This window comes from Mugil cephalus, chromosome 14 (assembly GCF_022458985.1).
Source record: "Mugil cephalus isolate CIBA_MC_2020 chromosome 14, CIBA_Mcephalus_1.1, whole genome shotgun sequence".
NCBI classification, from domain to species: Eukaryota; Metazoa; Chordata; class Actinopteri; order Mugiliformes; family Mugilidae; genus Mugil; species Mugil cephalus.
The window spans coordinates 2,160,447-2,182,279 of NC_061783.1; the positions used below are offsets into that span (position 1 = coordinate 2,160,447).

General features: G+C 40.8%; 1 protein-coding gene across 1 annotated transcript; it reads left to right on the forward strand.

The window, feature by feature from the left end:
* The first annotated feature begins 226 nt into the window (after nucleotides 1–226).
* On the forward strand, nucleotides 227–20,627 carry lpcat1 (lysophosphatidylcholine acyltransferase 1). Its single transcript, XM_047606029.1, has 14 exons — nucleotides 227–459; nucleotides 7,616–7,755; nucleotides 8,056–8,270; nucleotides 8,873–8,985; nucleotides 9,133–9,193; nucleotides 12,207–12,265; nucleotides 15,214–15,248; nucleotides 15,874–15,928; nucleotides 16,129–16,211; nucleotides 16,323–16,448; nucleotides 17,443–17,596; nucleotides 17,818–17,916; nucleotides 17,991–18,132; nucleotides 18,627–20,627. The coding sequence occupies exons 1-14, from the start codon at nucleotides 373–375 to the stop codon at nucleotides 18,758–18,760; spliced, it is 1,503 nt and encodes a 500-aa protein (XP_047461985.1). The 5' UTR covers nucleotides 227–372; the 3' UTR covers nucleotides 18,761–20,627.
* The last annotated feature ends 1,206 nt before the right edge of the window (nucleotides 20,628–21,833 follow it).

Consider the following 21,833-nt stretch of genomic DNA (forward strand, 5'->3'; position numbering starts at 1 on the left):
CTCAAATAATAACAAATAGAAACTGCGTAGCACACAACAAAGTGTTATTCACAACATGAGGGCACGCGTCGTCGACACAGCATCGTTTAAAAAAAAAACACGCTGCACTACTTTAAAAGCTGGACAGGCGAGTTTTATTTTGAATCTCGTTACCGGAAACCATGCCCCGGTTTAATCAGGCCAGCTTGCTGGGAGCAGCAGTCAGTGAGCTGCCCTCCTCCTCCTCCTCCTCCATGCCATCCCCGCCCAGCAGCATCAGTCTGTCTCTGCCGGGGCCAGGGGTCGGACACGGCGTCAAACAGCCCAGTAAACTCCTCAGCGCTCACAGGACACGACTTTCCTTTAGTTGACGGGGTGTCAGCTTGTCATAAAATGAAGGCGTCCAACGGTTACCCCAGAGGAGTGGGCACAAACCCGTTCCTCCACGAACCGAAATTCACCGCGACGGAGAAAATAAAGGTAAGGCGAGTGAGAAAACCCACGGTGCTCTGTGCATGTGTAGTGAAACGCCTTCTTTCGCCCTCTAAAGTTGCTTTCAACGTACCGCGTGCGGTTTATGTTATTTCGTCAGTTTCTCGCAGCTATACTCTACCCACCTTGTTTGGGCTGTGTAGTAACGTGGCGTGTTTGCGGGACAGTTGACGCTCAAGTAAAGGTAAAATATACACATTGTTATATAAAGCAAGCAGACGTCCTTCATCACTGGGAGCTGCGGGGTAAGGTTGTCTGTCTAGGGAATCTGTTTACTGGTTGTACTGGTCATTTCAGAAACTTTTAGATTTTGTTAACCTGCTACATATATTTCATTTACGTTTATCTTGGGTGTCTTAGCTCGGTTCGATGTACTATTGAGTGTCAGATCACTACAAAGGCTGCAACAAACTGCTAATGTGAACTATATAAAGTCTGTAGCCTCAGAGATAACAGGAACACCTGTGCAGTCTCACATTAAACCAACAGTTCTTTTTCCCCCACTCACACGCACATATTGTAGTATCTGTGCTGCCCCATGTGCTGCATTGGATTGTAAGTGTTGTCACTATAAGAGCAGCCACTAAGCCACATTTTACTGCTGAATGGATAGCACCAAGCCAGAGATGAATCTTGATTCACCCTATTTGCATATCAGATATTTGCATTGTGTTTTTGATCTTCCCCTGTTTTCATGGCAAGAGCCCACACAAAATACACAACAAGCCCCTCCCCCACCCACCCACCCACCCACCCCCCCACCCACCCACCACCCCACACCCACACACACCCACACACACACACACACACACACACACACACACACACACACACACACACACACTCACTCACACTCACAAACTGTTTTGCTCTAATTATCTGTCACGTGCCACTCAGTACATTTGACTTTCTCTCTCTGTGACTTCCCTGTTTTCTTTGACTCATCCAGTTTTATGTGTGCACACGAGCTGAAAGCGTTTCCAAAGGCTAAACAGTTTGACAGCTTTTTACGTGTGCGTTGTTGCACTTCCAGTCCATTGCTTGTCACATCCCAAGATCAGCTGCTTGATCAAGGATCTGCTGAGCCCAGTTACATCAACCCGCAGTAGCCTATGTAAAAATTCTTGAGAGAAATGTAGACCTGTGATTCTTAGGGTTGCCTGGGATTGCCTGAATTCTTTTCATTTCATATGTAAATATTCAGCCAATGATAACAGTCTATGTGATAGCTTAGACTTGATACTTAAAATGCTCTCACTATCATCATCAGTGTAGCTATTGCAACTGGTTCTTCCCACAAGATCACGGTTGAATATCCTTGAACAATGTCATCTCAGTTTGTCATCGTGCCTTGTTTACATTGATTAAACTTTCTCTTGAGTAGGCTTAGCTTTATGGATATATTGCTGTGACAACAATTCCAACAACAGTTTTGAAGGACCCAGACATCCGGGCTCTTGTGTTAACCCATGTATGAAGATTTACCTGAATATAGTAGTAGGACAAGTGCACTAAGCCAGACATGATTGTACAAGTGCAGGTGAGATAATCTGCGGGATCTGTTACACATGGACAGCTGTGGCTACGTCCCTGAATCATCGGCTAAAATCAATCCCCGCTGGAGGAGTGCGGTGAGGCTGAAATACATCCTTACCATTCAAGCAGCGGATCAATAGATTCACATGCTTGGTGATTAGTAGGGTGAGCTGACAGCATGTCAATGTCTTGAACATGCAAATAACCAGACTAATCAACTGAAAGAGTCATTTTAACGTTTTACATACAAACACAAAACACTTGTTTTATTAAGGGTTTTATTCACTTTCAGGAAAATACACATTTTTAAAGAAACCCCTGAAACCAGTGACAGTGCTTGCTTAGCTTTCGTTCAGAGCAAAACATATAAAACACCAGCCTCAGGAACGTGGCCTTCATGCTGGCAACACTGGTTCCCACCAATTAAAATTCCACTGAGATAAATGGTAAAAACAAGCTTTTACCACTTTGGGTTTTGTATGCGTTTATTGTAGTGAATCATAGTCGGCTATTTCTCTTTAGTCTGCTGGTTGCTGTAACTGTACCTTTTCCCTGATGAGAGTATCCGTGTTAGAATGTTTTTGTCAGGTTTTCTGGTGATTGTAAAGAGTTGTCTGTCTGCGGTGGATGACGGCAGCATGTCAGTGAATGTAAGCTGGTCCACCCCACCTTGCCTGCTTCTAATGTGGCAGGGAGGTGTGTTTTTCCACTTGCCACATGTGTTGCACGCAATTATGAAAACAAACAGGAGCTGTGCCTGAATGAAAACAAATTAAACAAAAGAAGAATTAGAATTAGAATTAAAAAGCAATGTATTGGTGTTTAGATGGCTTCATAATGACTGCATAACTTGCACTTATTCTGCTTTTCAATCCCTGCTTTTGTCGTAGAGAAGTGACTTCTTGATGCGCAAGCACATTTCTCACTGTTGCTGCCGCTCTTCTAGCAAATACGATCTTGATCTTGTGGATCAACTAGGTCAACAAGTGAAATAGACGTATAGTACTGCTCATTCCAGCTGAGTCACACATTGCTGAACAGTGAACATCACACAGACATTGCCGTCGGCTCTTCCAGCTTGCAGTCAAAATACGTGTGACATGCAGCAGAGCTGGAGAGTGACTGGATAGAGAGCTTCTTAACTAAGACAATATTTAATGCCATATTTGGCTTCAGATATATACATGTAACCCATCACCTCTGGCTCTGATCTGGTGGACTCAATTCCAACTAGTTGACTTTCTGTCTTTCCTGCCATGTAGCCTGAATCTGACAAACAGTAGGGCATGTTGAGTGCTTCCTGGCCCTCAGGTGGAAACCAGGGCACACTTAACCTGGCTCACTGAAAACAATTACCCAAGAGCAATTAGCTGTCACTACAGGGTATAGAGCAGTTAAAATTGTACTGATCCACATTACCCAGGGGAGATGAGTGTCATGGCAGTGGAAAATGGTGTCTCAGTGGAGGCCTAGAAATACTTTTTTGTTTTAAAATAAGCAGTTAGAATGGAAAAAGAGCACATCTAATATAATTCAGTTTTAGTTGTATATAATGTTTATCATAATGTATGTAAAGCCACTTTACAAAGTTAAATCAAGATAATCTCACAAAGAGTAAGCACAGTGGGGAGATAGAAACTCTGATTTAGTTGGAAGAAAGTGTTGAGTGGGTGGCCATCTGTCTCAATTGGTTTGAGAGAGGACAACGGCAAGAGAAAACTTAAGAAAATTATTACATTTAGCAATACAAACATTATAATATAACATCCTTTTCTTGTAGTTTCCTGTTACTACTGCTTTGAAAATAGCCGGTTGACATGGGATTTTCAGACCTGGGTCGACCCACCTTGGTGTGCTTTGACACTGCCAGCGGACGGACGTCCCGCTGTCAGAACTACGTGCCCGTTTTTTCCTCCCTCTAATGAAAAACTGGACAAAAATCTGTGACCCTCAGAGATCATGTCTCAGGGACACCAACAGGAAGACTTATTATTCCTCTAGTCCTTATGGGACTAGACCAAAACTTTGTTCTGTTTTTGTATTGCTGATAAAATCCCGGGTCATTTGACCCAGGTCGAAATGCTGGGTCGACTCTTTCACACTTGTGCAGAGTGAAAGGGGTTTTATATTTAAGAGCTTTTGGGATGTGTAAACACACACAAACCTCCAGCTCGAGCAGTAAAGCTGTCAGGGGCCTGCTAACCCCTTGAGGGGCTGGTATCTTATTTACAACACAAGAGTTAGCTTATTTAAATTGACAAATACATGCAGACTGTTTTACTTTTGTGACAATTTTCACACGTTTTAATTATCATTGGGAAAATCAAGATTAATGAATTTAACATATATTGTTCTGTGTCCTTAAGTGGTAAATAAACTGTTTTACATATCTGTGTTGCATATCATCATATTTACACATATTCCATTGAGAAATATGATGGGGTTCAGGTCTTTAAATCAGAGAAAATAATTGATTCAGGGGTAGCAGGTGCATGATTAACGTATGCACTGCTTATTCGGATGGTGTCTGAACCCATCTGTGAATTACTAATATGCTTGTGTCATTATCTTTGTTTTGGTGCTGTATGTTTTTTTGATATATATTTAATTTGATGGTGCGGAGAGTGAAGTGGAAACGTGTACTTGACGTCTGTGGTCTGCTCCACATTCCTGGCATCACCAAGGCCGAACTAGGTGCAGATACTGTATCATAACACACCCAAACCCAGACTAAACTGACTGTTATCCACACCACATTTTTCATAAGGAAGATAAAAGACTTGCCACAAAGGTCATAGTAAGGCCACAAAGGTTGGCTTTTAGTCTGTGATCACAGCTGCTCTTTCTACCAGTCTGTTGTAGCAAGTGCCTTGTACTTTGCTGTGGTTTGTTGGGGGAGTGAAAAAAAGACATTAGTAGGATCAACAAATTGATCTGAAAGGCTGGACATGTGATTGGTAGGGATCTTGAGGCATTTGTCTCAGTGAGTGACAGGAAGATACTAGACCAACTGCTCTCTATCATGGACAATCCATCTCATCTGCTGCACCAAACATTACAGGGTCGGAGGAGCTCATTCTCCAGCAGACTGATTCAGCTCCGCTCACACAGTGAACGCTGCAGAGCTTCTTTTATACCAAACTCCTCCACCTTTTTGTATCAACTAAGATACTATAACAAAGCAATTTCCATTGTGGACCATTAAGGTCTGTCTAAGTCTAAATCTTTGTAAAAGCCTAAGCACTAAGTTTGCAACACAGCCTTTTTGATTAAATTTCAGTGCTTCAGGCCCTATTAAATATAGCCCTGATGGCATCATTAGGGTCTTCACTTAGAAACCATTTCCATCTCAGAGATTTTCTCATAAGTTGTACTCCTCATGAAGACTGATATGTAAAAATAGCTGGTTAGATTTTCTGCCCAAATAGAAGGAGTACAGTAACAAAAAGCTTTTCCAAGACAAAAAGACAAGCATGTTCCTTTTTAATTCCAATGTGGCTGTCTGGTACAATAGCAATAGCACTACTGAAGCACCATTCTACTGCACATCTGAAATCATCAGCTGTAGATTGGCGGCTGCGCTCATAAAACACTTGAAATTGCTCCCCTCTGCCCTGCCCCAGCTTATTCTTATGCCACCTCCTGTGAAAATGTCAGTGGATCCTCCCAGATGGATTTGTTAAGCTCTGATGATGACGCGAAGGCATGGGGGGTTGAGAGTCGGGGAGAGGCATTAGAGCATCATAAATCAGCCCCATTGCTCTTTATTTATTAATTCAGGCCTGAAGTGTGCACCTGAGCTCCTCCAGGAAGAGAAATACACTGCAAAGAAAGGAAAGATGTGACGGGAAGGGAGGGGAGGTTAGATATGATTCCCTCGAGTGGTGACAAAGAGCACATCAGTGCAAAGTAGGAAAACATCTGAAAGGACAGACGCTTGATGATGAAGGTGAAGCTGAGCAAATAGACACAGAGTGAGAGATTGATGGATGGTTGGCATGATGGATAGTTGAGGAGGACAATTCCTCCGGGATTGTGGTGAGAGGGCAATGAGGGATTGCAATGGAAGCATGGAAGGACGATTTGGAACAGAGGTTGGACAACTAGGAGAAAGGAGCTTAAAATGTCACACAGTCTGAATTTACACTGGAGGCCGTGACTTTGTGACCCTGTTAGTACATGCCCACCACATCTCTCTCATTACACAGTAAGAGAAAAGGAATGACAGGTCAGTCCAATGACTTATTATCTCTTCTGTGGCACACAGGCTTCAGTAACCTTTATATAATTGACAACACATAAACCATGTGACCAGCGTATGACACACACTGTTTGCTGAACTTATTTCTGACCTAGTAAATAGTTAACATTGTAAATTTTCAATTTTGATTGCACTGTTTAAGAACATTTATTCTCTGGGATTCATTACCATTCTGCCAAGAGGATCCTGACCGAGGGCTGAAATACTGCTCTTCCTCAAATGGAGACTGTTTCATGGAACTCTATTGCTTAAATATTATTAACGCTTAAATTTATGCATTATTAAGGGAGTTGCGAGTCTGAGTGACAGAAGGGCGTCTCAGGTGTCTAGGTGTTTGCCAAGGCATCACCCAACTGCCACAGCTCCACTCACACACCACCTCTTTGCCAATTAAATGACCACGTCACTGATCTCCAAAAGCACACTTCAGGAGTCCACTGGGTGACTTCACAGAGGGTCCGTCCATCTATATTGTCAGTGGACAAGTCATTACATAATTAGCCCTACACCAGATCTCTAAGTTGGTTACCTTGCACAGACACAGATAATGCTGTCAGCTGTGACAGATACACTGCATCTGTTATTCTGTGGTTCTGGGCCTTGTGTTGTTGTTGAGCAGTTCTAATTTAAAGTAGTAAAATGTTAGGTTTGCCTACAGTTGTAACCAACTGACCAAGTAAAATCAGTTGAAACCTACATAAGTGTACAATATGAGGCAGAAGGTTCAAGTCAAAAACAAATGTACTGTACAGATCTCTGCTTTACCCCAGCTGGCCTGAAATCCCCACAGCGAGCACAAAGGCAACTGTGGTAAGAAAAAACCTTGAGCAGAACCCAGCAGGCCCTGGTTTACACAACAGAATATGTGTGGGTGTTGCAAGTCTTTGAATCAGTAACAATACCTATGTATCTAAAAGAGGTTTTGGGGATTGTATTAATGGTTGTCGATCTATTAAAGCAGTTAAAACAGTTCATATACCCTCAGCTTCTATTGCCATTAGGTAAGTGGTATTGGACATAAAGGTCTGTGGGCTCCAGGTGTTCCTACACAGGGAAGTGTGATTAGACCAGGAATGTTAGTGTGATTGGTGTGTACATGCTTGTGCCTTTCTTAAAGAACAGATGGAATGTGAGACTCCTCCTCTTGACAAGGAGGAACATATGGGTGGATGTATGTGCTGTAAACAAATGTACAGGATGCTTGGTTGGACTGGTTACTGGTTGGTAATGATTGTTTGGTTTCAGTGAATAAATAAGTTGTGGAAATGCATTGTAACAGTAACAGTGATTGAGTGATTGTCTATGAATATATTATATATATATTTCTATATTTCTATATCTTTTCAGATTGGATTGATGTCAGTGACAGTTTTTCCGGTGCGGCTGCTGTTGGTGTGTTTCTTCATGCTGCTGGCGTGGCCATTTGCCTTCATAGCCAACCTGGGACGTTGCGACTATGTCATCGAGCCCCAGTCCTGGTGGAGAAGGTATGTTGGTGAATATTTGTGTGTGCAATGAAAGTGTAGCCACGACAACACACCAGACTACACAGAAATGTGTGAAGAGTCCAAGATCCTATAAATAGTCATAAGTTAAACTGAAGGAAACCAACTAGCCTTTTGTTTTGCAGAGCCGGTTGTTTTGTGTCTGCTTATGACTTCACTGTTTGTGTAAAGTCATTCACTGTATTGATGCAATACTCAGATTAAAAGGTGTTGTTTGGCTTTTTCTGAGCAGCGTATATGAAATCAACTGAAATGTGCACATCTCTATTTGTACTTGATCAGGTGTGTAGACCTGTGTCTACGAGTAATCATGCGAGCCATGTGGTTTTGTGGAGGTTTCCATTGGGTCAAGGTGAAAGGAGAACGGGCGCCACCCTCTGAAGTTCCCATCCTCACAGTGGCACCACATTCTACTTACTTTGATGCCATCCCAGTTACCATGACCATGTGCTCCATTGTCACCAAACTGGAGAGCAGAAGCATTCCACTCTGGGGCAGTAAGTGATACACATTTCACGTGTAAAAAACATTATAGATCATGACATTATACAATGTACATACATAACAAAATCTTGTGTATACTGTTTGAAAAGCTATGTCTGCTCAAACTTGATTAGGTCTACACAAGTTATATATATTTCTAAATCTCTGTCTGAATTACTGTAATATATTACCTAATTATGTATAAACTGTGAATTTATAAAATGTAAATGACGTTGATTACAATTGGGGCAGTTTGTCTTGGAAATCAGATTTAAAATTGTGTTTATTTAAGAAAAACATTTTAACCTCGTCCATTAATCATATACAGACAGGTAAGCATTTTTCAGTTTTTAGTAAAAATACGTAATCTAACTTCAAAGATTTTACAATAGCACATGTTCTGTGGCAAAACTATAGCATTTATCTCAATGGCTATTTAACATGACCTCTGTGGCTCAGTGTGTCTGACACTACCTGAAATAACATTATTACCCTTAATTTACAAGAGAAATTGATTAGTGAAGTATGTTCTGAAACAATTGTTCTGAAAAAATTTTTCCTCTCTCTCATGTCTTGTTTACCTCCAAAATCGACCCGTTCCTCATTGTCCTCCCAGCTTTGATCAGCTACATCAGGCCGGTGTTTGTGTTTCGGTCAGACCAGGATTCAAGAAGAAAAACTGTAGCGGAGATCAAGCGGAGAGCCCTCTCTGGAGGGAAGTGGCCCCAGGTAAAATATGAGTATGCACATGAAAATGCACACAAACACGTTTGACCCCTGCCCACATCACATTGTAACTGAAAGGTGATAGGATGGGTACAACGCATCTGCTTGTGTGAGTTTGTGAGGGCCTTAATGGGAATTCTTCTGTTCCAGATCATGATATTCCCAGAGGGGACCTGCACCAACAGGTCAGGTCTCATCTTATTTAAGGCTGGTAAGTATTCACTTCCTTTTCTCCTACAGGTTAATCATTATCTTCCATTGTACGGAAAAATAAATGCAATTGGACTGGATGGTGGATATAAAACTGGGAGGTGATAATTCTGTTTATTTTATCAATCAACTTGAATAACTTCAAAGTTGCTGTTGGTGCTTGTCTGGTCCTAGACTCTGAGGTGTGTCTGACAACGTTTTCACTAGCTGAACCCCTGTTGGCATATTTTCAGCTGATTCAGCTTGTTGAATCAGCAGTGGTGTGCATTGGTGAGAGAGATTAGTCTGATTAGCTGATCAGCTTGGCAAATCATTGCACGGGAAGAGAAATGGAAGTGACAGAACTGAACAAAATGACAACGTTCAAAGGGCACTAAAAAGACTTTTCTCGTATTTCATCCTCATCTAATCTGAACATTCAAATACACAAGTATTTTACAACATTTTCTTTTTGGTGGATTTCAGACCAGTGGAACTCATGAAATCATGTCTGTGTAATAGTTTCCAGTTTTTCCTAGTCTTCCAGAAAACAGACAATACAGTGTTAATTCCTGTCACACAAGAGCTTAACGTACAATACGGGCCCATCCGGTTGCTGTAGTCTTTGTTGTGTTTTCAAATACAACTTCTTTAGTTCGTTCTTTAATACTGGCTTGGTCTTTCACAGCCTTAATTTATTAGAAATCAGGCAATGTTATTTATATTCTGGTAAATCTGATGGACACTGGTTAAAATACTGGAACGTCCTTGATGATGATGGATCAGTGCTTAAGTCAGAGGCTGGAGAGTGGAGTAGGGAGGAAAGTAGAAGAAGCAGAATGGAAAACCCCCTCTATATACTAATCACCAGTATGTTAGCTTTGTCAGCATGTGTTGCTGACACTAGCTTCTGGTTTGTCTGTATAACTTTAACTTTTTTTTGTTGTGCAAGCATCTTCATTGACAGTGAGCAGCATACAATAGATGAATGTTGTAGAATTGTCACAAAAATTTAAACGGACCATTTCTCTGTTTGACTTCAAAATCTCAACAACACAACTACTGCATCTACAGAACCCTACTAGCTTACTATCCAAAACCTTCTCTTAGAAAGGGACTACCAAAACATACATCATAATGCAGCCTTTTAGTACTGCATTTGTGAATACTATGAGTTTAAAACATTCTCAGATGTTTAGATTTGGAAAGCTGCCTAAAGTACAAATGCGGATTGTTGTCCTACATTACCCGATGCAATCATTTTGCAAACCAATGCTCAGAAAGGTATTTGGTGGTGTTAACAGAGAGATTCAATTTGTTCAGTATTCCTTTCATTTAGTGTGGCGGGACTTGTACTGCTTATTTATGCATGGGGTTGACTGCATAGCCGGCCAGCTCCAGGTGTAGATGTCTGGACAGATTAATTTAATGTTGGCCCTGCAGGTTTAGAGCTTGTTGCTCCAGGACACGACACATCACTGTTTTGGTGCTTGTTTATCTGCTTGTGTGTGGGAGCGCATGCACATATGTGTGCATGATGTTGTATGCCATTGTCCATTGCCGGCCCTGTCTAATCCCCTTTCTTCCAGTCTGTAATTCTGTCATTCCCAGTAAGCCCTGTTGGTCACACTCTGTCCTGTTTTCGTTGTACAGTGTTTGTCCAGCTTCATCTGTCTGCTGTGTGTTACTAGTCCTCTCTGGAAATGTCTCCTCTAGTTATGTCTCTTCACTGGCTCCCAGCACAACAGGGCAGCCGTGTGTATTTGTCTCTGTATCTGTGTTAATGTGTATAACTTCAGTCCTTCTCACTTCAAACAACCTTTTAATAGAGCTGTCTCTTTCATTTTTACCCCTTCCTACACTTCTGTCCTCTTACTGTAGAACCATTTACTCAGATGGAGCAAGCAGTGATCTTTTCTCACGTGAAGCCTGAAAAACTTCATTTTCTGTTGTATTTAAAGTCAGATTTCCTCCAGTCATTTTGTTTATGTTGTTAATTACAATTGCTAAGATTGAACGTGTTATATACATTTTGTCATGAGAGTATATTAATCACTAATAATGTTCTCTGATTTGGGAATTGAAGTTGAAATCAGATTTGCCCTGTTTTTAATTATATGCCTTTTTTATGTTATTTTATTTTTTACATATATTTAACCTTTGTTTTTCTAATAGCTATCTGATGATCTATTAAAAATGCATACACAATTCATATGAACTGAAAGAAGAGTTTTAAGTTATACATCTATTAAAGCTAATAAAAAAAATGCACTTCCCTTCATCCTGTGGAATGTTTTAGTTTCTACTTTAGTGTTTAGGTTTAGCCACAAATGTTAATATTTTGGTCCAGTACATTCACTGACCTTCTTACCATAGCACATGGCAGCTGTTTTCATTGAAATGCCTTATAATGCCTATAAATAAATAAAACTAATGTTAGCTCTGTGGCCAACGCTAAATGCCAGACGGATAAAGTTAGCAATTGGCCAGTGAACATAGAGTACAGGACCATGTAACATCAAAAAACACACATTGAATACACAATACTGGCTTCAGTCTATAGACTTCAGGTATCAAAAACATGACTCAGAATGAATGCTTATGTTGCCATATATCTGCTGGATGTATAAACCAGAACCATTTGCTAACGCCTTTGCCATATCTACAACAAAATGATATAATGCTCTTAAAGCTTAAGTCTTTTCATATGTGATATGAAACAGTATACAGTATTTTAATTAGCATTTTCAAACTCTGCACAATAGCTCAAATAGGTCCTTGTCCAGGGATAAATACTGCATGTTGTTATTATCAGCTCACCTGTCATCTGCAGGACATAATATAATCTCAATAGAAAAGCTGCCTGCCAGTGCTAGAGGTTATCCTGAGGTTGACTTTGTTTCTCTCTCATCTACGCCAGAACACACAGTATAACCCAGTACAATATTCTGTCATTCTTTGTTGTGTTCATCTCAGTTAAAAGCAATATTTTCTGTTTATCTCCCACCACCTTCCTCCTGTCTTGCCTTTCTAAGGTGCTTTCATCCCCGGACTCCCTGTGCAGCCAGTGGTACTACGCTACCCAAACGAACTGGTAAACACTCTGCATTTTGCCATAATCTCCTGCTTCCACTTTCTGCTCCATTTCTGCTCCATGCCAACAACATTGGACATAGTTCATGTTTAACTTGTGTCCACCTAGAGTCTTGCTCTCCTTTCTCTAGTTACACCCAGGTTTACTGCCACACCTGTTCTCAGTCAAGAAATCACTTCAATAGGACCTGCCTAACAAAGTGAAGTAGACCAAAAGATCCTCAAAAGCTAGACATCATGCTGAGATCTAAAGAAATTCAGGAACAAATGAGAAAGAAAATCACTGAGATCTATCAATCTAAAACTTTGGGACTCCAGTGAATCATAGGAGTGGCCCGACAGCCACAATTATCGCAAGACCTCAGCGACGACTCATCCAAGAAGTTCCAAAAGAGCCCACAACAACATCCAAAGAACTACAGGCCTCACTTGGCTCAGTTAAGGTCAGTGTTGATGACTCCACCATAAGAAAGAGACTGGGCAAAAATGGCCTCATGGCAGAGTTCAAGACCAAAACCACTGCTGAGCAAAAAGAACATAAAGGCTCATCTAAGTTTTGACAGAAAACGTCTTGATGATCCCCAAGACTTTTGGGAAACTACTCTGTGGACTGACGAGACAAAATATAAACTTTTTGGAAGGCGTGTGTGACATTACATCTGACGTAAAACTAACATTTCAGAAAAAGAACATCATACCAACAGTAAAACCTGGTGGTGGTACTGTGATGGTCTGGGGCTGTTCTGCTGTTTCGGGACCTGGAAGACTTGCTGTGATAAATGGGACCATGAATTCTGTTCTCTACCAAAAAAGGAGAATGTCCAGCCATCTGTTCATGACCTCAAGATGAAGGGCCCAAATTCCTCCACAGCGCTGTAAAAGACTGAGTGCAAGTTATCACAAATGCTTGACTTCAGTTGTTGCTGCTAGGGACGGTCCAGCCAGTTATTAGGTTTAGGGGCTAATCACTTTTTCACATAGGTTTGGATTTAGTTTTCCCAAAATAATAAAAACCTTAATTTAAAAACTGAATTTTGAGTTTGCCTACCACATGTTATCTTTGACAAATATTCACATTCATTTGTTTGTTGATGTTCATGATCTGAACCATTTAAGATAAAAAAAAAAAAAAAAACAAAATCAGGAAGGGGGCCACCACTTTTCCACAACACTGTATACATTCACACACCCATGCACATTGGCACACCTATGATGTAATGGTTTCTTTTGTCCACATTAGCGTGTCTTCCTCTCATGCTGAATGACTTCATGTTCTAGTGGGGTGATATTTCATCCTGTTCTTTCTCTCTCACACACACATCCCACACACAAGTGCACACAGGTGTCATGTCTCTCTCTCTGCACATCTCCTCTCTCATGACTTATGCAGTTCTTATTACTTAGTTTTTCTTGTCTGTTTCCCTAGAAAGCTTTTGTCACTGTTTCCCTTTGTACTTATAAAGTCGCTGAATTGATTTTTGAGACACAAGGCAGTTAAGTGGGCCAAATGAGTTAGGCCTAGTTTTATATGTTCCTGTCCAGATTTCCTTTTTCTACATAAGCGGTATTGTTTTCCATTGCATCTGTGATGGTGGTAAACTGGAAGTAACTCAACCAGTAGCATTTTTTGTAACATGACTGTTACATCAACAGTTGTGAAGAGAAGATGATGTAAATGCAGACTTATCTCAGATGGCCCTAGTGCAGGTCAAATCAGAATATAATGTACAATTGCATTTCAGCTTAAGGCTGAAAGGCCCTATACCTAAACAAATAGAGAGCCAAATGTCTGCCACTTCTGTTGGACACATTGGGACTGACCAGCCATAACATTTCAGATCAGACAAGTTTTGGCGCACCCCCTGTGATCTCTGGTGCCCCCTGTGGGGGGGCGCGGACCCCAGGTTGGGCACCAGTGAGCTATAGTATATCTCTTCACCCTATAAACGTTAGACCGAAAACCAGCAATTGCCATCACCATGGCACCTTCTATAAAAGATGTAAAAACCTCTTCATCTCTATGTCAACAGCAGTTCTCTGTTGCATATGGAAAAGAAACGGCGTAGTCACGCCACTTTTTGGTCTGCAGTCAGTCTTCTACTTCAACAGTTTTATAATGAACTGGAACATTGTTAACTTGCAACATTATCTTTGAAGTGGGAAAGGAAATATATGTAACTGGTGGCACAGTTATACAACATATCATACATTACATTGTTTCTCTAACCATTGACTTCCATGTTTGTTCTGAAATAATGGTTATCCAGCAGAAGGGTCAGGCTGGAGAGGTATTTTGTATCAATTTCTTCATAATTCCACATCATAATTTTTTTTTTAAATTATTTTTATCTTCAAATACATTACACTAACTCAGGGGACCTCCCTGGAGGACATTTATAAGACTTGACCCTGCTGCCATGTGGCAAAGTGTCCTTGCGCAAGACCCAACGCTGAACCAACAGTTGCTCCCAGTCCGTGGTGCTGGTGTGTGAATGCGTGAGTGAATGGGTAGATGTGTCTGTGACTGTCAAGTACCAATAGGTAGGAAGGCAAGACTATTTATCAGAAACTCAGCATTAACCCTTAGGCTAGTACACAGTACAGTATAGTATACAATAATACAAATACACCACGTTCATAGACCCCATTGTTAAACTCAGATTTAAGGTTCTACACTGACAAGCCTCCTCTTTAAGCAAATTAACTGAAAATGTTTTTTTTCCTGCCCAGCGAAGTGAAATAACAATAAGTGAAACACATTCTTGTCAACTTTAAATGAAGTCAGATTGCAGTAATGACAGTAGAAATGTAATCTAACATGCTGGCTTAAAAGATTTCTACCTCACCATTACAGTTGTCAACAGTAATTTATTAGTTGTATCAAACTGGCTTCATGAGGTTTCTTTGTGTTTGTTCTCAGCCATTTCCTCTTTCCTCTTCCCTCTACAGGATACTGTTACATGGACATGGCAAGGTCCCGGAGCGTGAGTGTTTCTCTCTTTCATTCACACACCCACACCCACAGAGCTTCTACTTACCTTCACTCAAATATGTGGTTAACACACCGCTGACCGGTTTTCTGCTAGAAACAACATAGTAAGATACTGTAGGAGTATCTCTATGACCATCTGTTCAGCCTTGTCTCAAGTCTTTATCTTCCTATTCCTGATGTCATCTTGTCATATTTAGACAGATCTACACAGAGCTGACAGAGACAGAGCTGCTTCTACAAACGTTTGTGAAAGAATGGGTTGCTCTCAGGGGCTCAGTGAATTCCAGTGTGGTACTGTGATAGGATGCCACCTGTGAAACAAGTGCAGTGGTGATCAGTGGTATTATAAAGTGGGAGCGTTTGGGAATGAAAGCAGCGTAAAAAGACAGAGGGGGGTCATGGCACTGGTGTGTGACTCTGTGTGCTTGTGTGAGCGGCTGTGCAGATGTGCCTGGGACTGTAAAGGCGTTTTGAGTACCAGTAGGTAGAAAAAGCACTATATAAAAGCAAGACCATTTACTATTGAATTGGAATGGGATGTCACTTAAGTTCATTTATGTATAAAGGCAGATGAGTGAATATTTTTGGCGATATAGTGTACCTCTTTCTTCTTGCAGGTTCAAGATCTTATGGCTTACTCTATGCCAGCTTCATAATTCCATGGAGATTGAGGTGAGTAGTTTAATTAGCCAAAAAATCTGTACATGGACTTTTTGTATCAGTATCTACAGTCTTTTTTCCAAATTGAGCCGAAAATGCAAATTGTACTGGCCAGTGATCAATCCAGTGTGATTTTTGTATGTATTATGTTTTGGGTCAGTGCAGAGTTTTGACAGCAGGAATGAGTTTACATTTTTTCCTTCTCTCCTTAGTACTTACCTGTTTATACTCCATCAGACGAGGAGAAGGAAAATCCTGCTCTGTTTGCCAATAATGTCAGAAAGCTCATGGCCAAGTGAGTGTTTGTTAACCTGTTTGCCCTTGATCCGTGTCAGAATGTCTGTACACACTTGCTTAGGAATTCCAAAACCCACAGATCTTACATTTTGGTCCTGTTCCCCGACAGGGCTTTGGATCTGCCACTCAAAGACCTGTCTTTTGATGATCGTGACATCAGCCTATCACGGGGCCCTCTGCGCATCTATGACTACAGCAGCCTACTGGAGTTTAACCAGCTAATGTATCGCTTAGGGTGAGTTGAGGGAGACTGGATTGACTGGTTGGACTGGTAGTGGCTGGGTGTGATTCAGTACGTTAGGGCAGTGAAGGTGCAGAACACTGACATCCTATGGTGGCAGGGCAGAAACACACACAGGGAGATGTTCCTCTAAATCAAGTCAGTATATTCAAATAGAAGTATAAGGTACATAATGTATACCTTTTTTTTTTAATTAGTGAGGATATGTGAGTCAAAAGTATAATAATTAGTTTTACATTAAATAGGAAATTAAACGTTCATGTATTGGTCCTTGTACTATGAACTGTATCCGAAGTAACACCTTTGCCAAAGTAAAGTTGCTAAAATCAAAGATTTAAGATTTGGAGAGAAGAGTGTGTTGGCAACACTACCTGGTGTCAGTGGCTATTGTACACCGATGCCACTGTTTCGGAGTCCATGTGCTGGACCATATAATCCACAGTCTGTCCTGTATCACCAATGCACAGACCTACCACTGTGGAAATCACCAAACCCATCACATCACGACCCACAGTATGGCAAGATGGCGGCACCCATGCTAAAAAACATATAATGGCCGCCGTAATTTCTCCTTACATGCAAACAATTGTGAAAATTGTTACTGTTGATAAGAGCGGAACACCTTCTATAAAATGTGTTTTACTTGATCGAGTGCTCCACTTCCCCTTTTAAGAGCACAAATAAAATCAGCTTTTTTTCCATCAAACACCAGGAGGAATAAATGTTTGATAAATGTAGTCATTGCAGGGGCAGCTATGCAATAAAATAATTTGTTTGTCCTACATGTGGTGCAGTTACAACCATAATAAGTACACCAGCATGTCTAACTGAGACAGTGTAGATAAACTAGATCTGTTACACTTTGCGTGAGTTGTTTTTAAACTGCACGTAGGTTTCAGGATTTCAGCAAGCTAACCAAAATGAATGTCACAAACCTTGTGGGCATTTGTGTCCAATGTGTTTTCTCTGCCTTCCTTTGTTGTAACAGGATGAGAACAGGGACCACAGACAAGGCCCTTGAAGAGCAAGCCAGGAGAGCCAAAAAGCTTCAAGAAGAAAGACTGGGTTTGGAGGACTTTGCCCAGTTCATCAGCCTACCAGTTACTGATACACTTAAACAAGTCCACAATATGTTTAATCAGGTAAACCCTAAGACATGCAAGGAACAATAAAGTAGATGTATTTACTGAGCACTTCAAAAAAGGTATTTTAAACCACTATTATTCGCTTATTAAACACTGATACCCCAGAAATTCCACTCTGTGTAGACAAATCCAAATGCTAGTTGGTTTATTAGGACAAAGGACCCTCTATGGGTTCTGTATTTTGCTACTTTCACTCACTCGGATCATTTTGCTCCCAGAATGGAGATGGACACATCGACATCAGACACTACGTCATTGCTCTGTCTACTGTTCATCGGCCTTCAAAGTCAATGGACACCCTCAAACTGGCCTTCAAGGTAAGCGTTTTTACCACTGAATCTGGCTTAATGGATGTTTTACAGCAATTTAGAAAAGAATTGTCGGTTTGCAGATGTATGAGAGAGAGGAGGATGGGAAAATCCTAGAGGAGGAGCTGGCAGCCATCTTGGAAGTAATGCTGGGAGTGAAGGAAGTGAAACTGTCAGGTCTGTTTTTAGCGCTTGAAGGACAGGACAGGGGGAAGATCTCATATGGTAAGACCCTGTTTTTTGTTCATTGTTTTTATTTACAGTAGCAAGGTAGTGAAAAATGAAGACATGCTAGGGATGATTGACAGCATAAAGTATGTCCGTGTGTCCCCCACTTTGTGCTGTCACCATCACATCTGATTTCATCTTATCTTTACTGAAGAAGATAAATACCATCTGTTGGTTTGAAGAGATTTTACATCCACCATCTGCTTTTTTCTAGAAACTGTCAAAGCTTGTTTGTACTCTCTTTTCTTGTCTCCTTTTCCCATAAAACAACCCAGCAGATTTCCCATCTGTACAAAATGTTAAAAGTCATATACAGCCAGGAGCTTTTAGTATTATCATAGTAATTATACGAAGACCCTCTAAATTAAAGAACTAATTAAATATTGATATTAAAACGCTGCACCTTAAACTTTTGATTAAAGCTTTATTCCTCTCCATCACTAAAAAGTCCAACTAATGTTTGGTTCGATCTCCCTCCCCCTTCTCCCCAGACCTTCTTCATCATTTTATACAGCAGCATCCGCACTTCGTCCTGGACTACCTTGAGTTTAAAGACCATCCGCGTAAACTCTGCATCGGCCAACCGAAGAGCTGCAACGGACAAAACCACAGCAAAGATGACTAGATGACAGACTGTTCCCACGATTTCCGTGACGGAAACATCTCCTGATGCTGCCACCTCTGTGCCTTTAAGTGCAGGTAGAGAAAGAGCAAAGTTGTTAGAAATGGTAAGAATGTGTACTTCATCTCTTATTTCAGTTCTCTTCTTTTTTTTCTTTGTCCTTCATTATTTTTAATTAAGAGATTTTTTAAAAAAAAATATCTACAAATATTTATTTAAATTCATTTTCTTATCTATTTAGTACAAATATTTAAGAAATATGTAGGTAAAGGGAGGGGTGTTTTTTTTCTCCTTGTGGATGACTTTGTGGAGTGTGAGGGTTTATACTGTTGTAACTCAGGTAAATGAACACTAGTCCTTTTCTGCTGCTCTTTAGTTTCATCAATAAAAAAATAAAGACATTTTCAGGTTAAATGGATCCAAATATACAGTGTGCTGTCGTGTAGTGATGAATCTGGAGTATCATACCAAAGATGCGCATTCAAATACTTTAGACAATGGCGCACAAAAAAGTGTGAACACTAACATATTTATCAACTGTTAGAGGGATTGTGCTAAAAGTTAACTTGGAAGGAAAACCACTCCTACCTCAGAATTTGAATTGACAGTCTTTCATTGAAGAGAGAAAACACTGGCACTGTAGACAGTGTTTTTCTTTGATATTCTGAGCTGCAAATTATGACATGCCATAGTTTTTCAGACAGCCACTGTTTCGAGTGTTCGTTTACGGTGAAATTCTAAATGCACAGTGTTGTAAATGCTTTACTAAAAGCTTAATTAGACAGCTTAGTTTCTTTGAAATTGAGTTGTACGAATTGCATTACCTGTCCATAGTCATGGTGGCAGCCAGCATAAATGCTAAACAATGAAATAGTGTGGATGTGGTCAGCAGTATTTTGGTCACCTAAAATAAGGTCCACACAAAAACATCAACATCGGTTCCTATATTGAACCACCGCGTGTTTGTGTTGCACGTTTGTGTGAACATGGAAGTTGTTGATCTATAGCTGTATGACTATGGCTGGGTAACTTGTTTGTTTAAATCCAAATTAACACGGTAATAGAGCAGCAGACCAGCTAATCCTTCGTTTTGTCAGTGTAGTATGGAAGCTTTGGAGAGGCCGATATAATGGCTTCAGTGCAAAGACTCTGACAGCAAGGTTAAGTGATAATTGATAAAAGGGATAATATTCCAAATATTGCGTAGACTTGAACTGATATTAATTGTTTTGGAGGGGGTCTTGTTTTAGGTGACTGGGAAAGGATATGCTGCTAAAATGAGATTTTCTGCTCACCCCATCCACATGGAGTGGGGAGTTCCTGGTCTGGTCTAGGTGGGTGCTACGTGTCTAAGTAACATCCACATGAATGAATACCAGGTCCAGAAGTTTCCAAACAGAACACTGAATTGTCACAAGATGGTTAATGTTACTCCAGCTGTCTGTAGTTTTAATGTTTTCGCTGATCGTTGTACTTTAATAAATACAGTCACTGAAATAGACATTTCATGAATTCCAGTGGCTTTCCAGTGGTGTCAGAACAAAGAGTTTCTATTAAGAGAGTTTTTATTAAGACATGTCATCTGGTACAGTAGTTTGATGAATAATATAAAACTGGTAATTTTTTTAAAGTTGGTACTTTGCTTCCAAATTAGACAATTGGGGAATTCTGGATTAACAAATCTCTCTTTTATGTACTTTTATGCAGTTCTGTGCTGGTTTAAATATTCATATCAGATGGTTTACGCTGAACTGAGACATTTTGTATCTTATTACTGCAATGTACCACTTTAATTTCTCAATAACAGTCTTAAACGTACAAATCAAAGCTCTTTGCTCATCTTATGCTAATAAAATCCTTTTGGTTTCGAGGTTGTCATTTACTGTCTTTATCCACTAGATGGAGCTTTGCTTTCACACATTCATTTTAATGTGGTTCGAGAGATCAGTGCTAAACAAATCCAGAGGTTCACACTTGCACTAAAACTATTCATAGTTATAGATTGTTAATGACTCTGTTTCCTGCACCTTTGTACTCAGTCCATAAAATCCCTTCTCAGGGACTTTGTACTCTCCTCTGATCAATACTTAGCCATCAAACAGTAAGTAAATGAGTAGACTGCACTCAGCCTGTAGCATTCATAGTAGCTCTTCTCCTCTCAGTCCACTTGATGGTGCTAGCTCCTTATGCTATACACACCAGAGAGCCCATGCACCACTGCCCACCTGATGGACAGGAAAAGCATTACCTCATCCCTTCCTTTCATTCCTTCAGGTAAAAATAGACAGATTAAGCCTGGGCTTTGATGAGAGAAACCTACAGAGGAGGTGTGGAAGGAGGGAGAGAGGGATAGAGATGGAGGAGAGAGACTAAATGGATCGTTCTGCTCCAAATCCAATTCCTAATAGCTGGAGGGAGGCAGGGTGGGAGGAGGGAGAAGAAAACAGTCAAAGAAAGAGGAGAGGGAGAGTGGAGATATCACGTCTAACAATTAAGACCTGCCTCCAGGCTCGAAAGAAGAAGCTTTGTTGAGAACATATAAATTGCTCATTGAGCAGTGCCTCTCTGCAGTCTCCCTCAGATACTCCTGCCTCAAAGGAATCTGCCATAAAAAGACAGCAGCTGTAGCCCACGGCCCACCACATAGGGGGGCTGGAATCTGTTCACAGTATTTAGGGATCCATCTCCAGCCATCACCCGGCCAAGCAAATCCCCCCTACAGTAAACACAAACCTGGATCTAATCCCAGTCACTGTAGTTGCAGAACCGTCGTGGTACACCTACTGGAGATTCCTTGTGGTAACTGTACTTTGCTGGGTCAAGGGTCTAGCTCAGATAGCAGTTATCTTATTTATTGTTGTTGTAAAGGCCAAGTGGATGAGCCTCTTGATGCCTGGAAATTAGCCTGTTTGCTTTTCTCTGAGTCAGGTTGTGGATGTGTGCTCTGCCAGCTACAATATTTTGAATCAAAGGTTTGTAAGTGTAAATGTTTTATCAAACAGGATTTTGCTCAGCTATTCCCAACCAAGGGTAGGCGCACTCCAGGGTTTCCACTGCAGCTGCCAAAAGGTACATG